The sequence below is a fragment of the Octopus sinensis genome, unplaced genomic scaffold (assembly GCF_006345805.1).
Source record: "Octopus sinensis unplaced genomic scaffold, ASM634580v1 Contig00387, whole genome shotgun sequence".
In the NCBI taxonomy this organism is placed as follows: domain Eukaryota; kingdom Metazoa; phylum Mollusca; class Cephalopoda; order Octopoda; family Octopodidae; genus Octopus; species Octopus sinensis.
The window spans coordinates 5,001-7,500 of NW_021823912.1; the positions used below are offsets into that span (position 1 = coordinate 5,001).

The 2,500-nt window shown below is 41.5% G+C and overlaps 1 protein-coding gene across 1 annotated transcript in view; it reads left to right on the forward strand.

Moving 5' to 3' along the window:
* LOC115226902 (retinol dehydrogenase 12) overlaps positions 1-2,500 on the forward strand; it is a 4,021-nt gene that overhangs the window by 1,131 nt on the left and 390 nt on the right. The window contains exons 2-3 of the mRNA XM_029797884.2: positions 1,350-1,658; positions 2,462-2,500. The exon at positions 2,462-2,500 is cut by the window's right edge and continues 390 nt beyond it. Coding sequence (XP_029653744.2) covers positions 1,350-1,658; positions 2,462-2,500 — 348 coding nt within the window. The remainder of the gene's footprint in view (positions 1-1,349; positions 1,659-2,461) is intronic.

Genomic DNA, 2,500 nt, shown 5'->3' on the forward strand with positions numbered 1-2,500 from the left:
GGAGAGATTTTCTGCGGGTCTAATTGCCTGTCTTTCTGTCTTTAGACAGTGCTGAGGTAGAGAGGGCATGGCATTAATGACATCGCAAATGGCAATGTAAAAGACTTTGACAAATCTGAGTGATTGATTGATTGACTGACTGACTGAATGATTAATGAAACAATCGATTACTTAATAGGCTAACTGGTTAACCAATTGACTAATAATTATGATAATAATCATTTCTATTATAGGCACAAGGCCTGCTATTTTGGGGGAGGGGGTCAAGTCGATTGCATCGATCCCAACGCTCAACTGGTACTTATTTTATCAACCTCAAATGGATGAAAAGATAAGTCGACCTCGGAATTTGAACTCAGAATGTAAAGACGGACGAAATGCCGCGCACGCGCGCACACACGCATACACACACATACACACACATACACACACAATATTTTTACGTATTTAAAAAAATATTCTAAACATTTGCAAGCAATAATAAATCTCTGAACGAGATGTAAACAGTAACTGCTCGACAACGTAAAGTATACTAGCCATCTCAATATGGCTAACCACAAAGGGTGGGTGTTACTGTAGCTTTTAGCCCCGGGAGATCATCGTCTCCAGCTGGCTTTAGGCACACTTTCTGTGCACTTATGGTATTTGCAAAGGGAGGTCATCCCTCCCTCGTCAACCTAAGTGACACGCACGGACTGCAGTTTCTCGTGTCACTTAGGTTTACGAGAGAGAGATGACCTCCCTTTGCAAATACCATAAGGGCACAGAAAGTATGCCTAAAGCCAGCTGGAGACGATGATCTCCTGGGGCTAAAAGCTGCAGTAACACCCACCCTTAGTGGAGGCGCAATGGCCCAGTGGTTAGGGCAGCGGACTCGCGGTCGTAGGATCGCGGTTTTGATTCCCAGACCAGGCGTTGTGAGTGTTTATTGAGCGAAAACACCTAAAGCTACACGAGGCTCCGGCAGGGGATGGTGGTGATCCCTGCTGTACTCTTTCACCACAACTTTCTCTCACTCTTACTTCCTGTTTCTGTTGTACCTGTATTTCAAAGGGCCGGCCTTGTCACTCTCTGTCACGCTGAATATCCCCGAGAACTACGTTAAGGGTACACGTGTCTGTGGAGTGCTCAGCCACTTACACGTTAATTTCACGAGCAGGCTGTTCCGTTGATTCGGATCAACCGGAACCCTCGTCGTCGTAACCGACGGAGTGCTTCCATACTCTAAACATTTTTTACTGATATTTTTTTTTTCAAATATAACATATTCAAACATTTTCTCCCTTGTTTTTTTTTTCGTTCGTTTCTAATTATTATTATTTATTTATTTTTTACCTAATCATTAACAGCTTACATGGGCCCTAAATCAACGACCAGCGACCATATCGAGAAAAGTTTCGGCGTAAACTACTTGGGCCATTTCTACTTGACCAAGTTGCTCGTGGAGAAACTCCACAAAAACGCACCCAGCCGTATCATCAACGTTATTTCGGATTCTTACCAGAGTGGCAAACTCGATTTCAACGACTTGGCCATGCATGAAAGCTACGGCATCTACAGAGCATACGCACGAAGTAAGATGGCTTTGGCAATCCTCACTTTGGAACTTCACAGACGCTACTATTCTGAAGTGATCTGGACATTTGCTGTCCACCCAGGTACGTTGCTGTTGCACCTGCAGCATTTGCATAATTACCTCCAGTATTGAGTCAGTACCTCTCCTCCCCCCCCCTCTCTCTTTCTCTACATGCATCTCTACTTGCATATCTATCTCTCTATCTATCTATCTATCTATCTATCTATCTATCTATCTATCGATCTATCTATCTATCGATCTATATATTTGTCTATCTATCTATCTATCTATCTATCTATCTATCTATCTATCTATCTATCTGTCTGTCTGTCTGCCTGCCTGCCTACCTGTCTGTCTGTCTGTCTGTGTCTGTCTGTCTGTCTGTCTTATTTACCTGCCTAATTAAATTTTGTGTTTCTGAAAGGTAGATCTTTCTCCTGCTCATTTATTTTCTCTCTCTGTATACCCGTCCACACACATACACGCAAGTACATGCGCACACACATACACACACACGAACACAGAGACAAACACACAGACACACACACACACACACTCATATAATTCGAGAGAAAAATACATTCAATACGTTAAGTAGAGCTTATATATATATATATATATATAAATAATATATATAATTGCATATATATATATACTTACATATATATCTATATATGCATATATCAGTATAAGACCCCATAAAACGTAAACAACATGAAATACGAAATAAGAAAACATGGAATACGAACTTTTTTTGCGAACAGCACAAAAGAAACAAATGAAATACAAGACACCGTCACCTGTCATCGTCACCTGTCATCGTCACGTACCTCTGTCTTTTCAGGTTTTTTTTTTACATCTCTTCTTCATTTCTTTCTATTGCAGGTGCCGTCAACACCGATCTTCTCCGTAACTGGCCGGGAA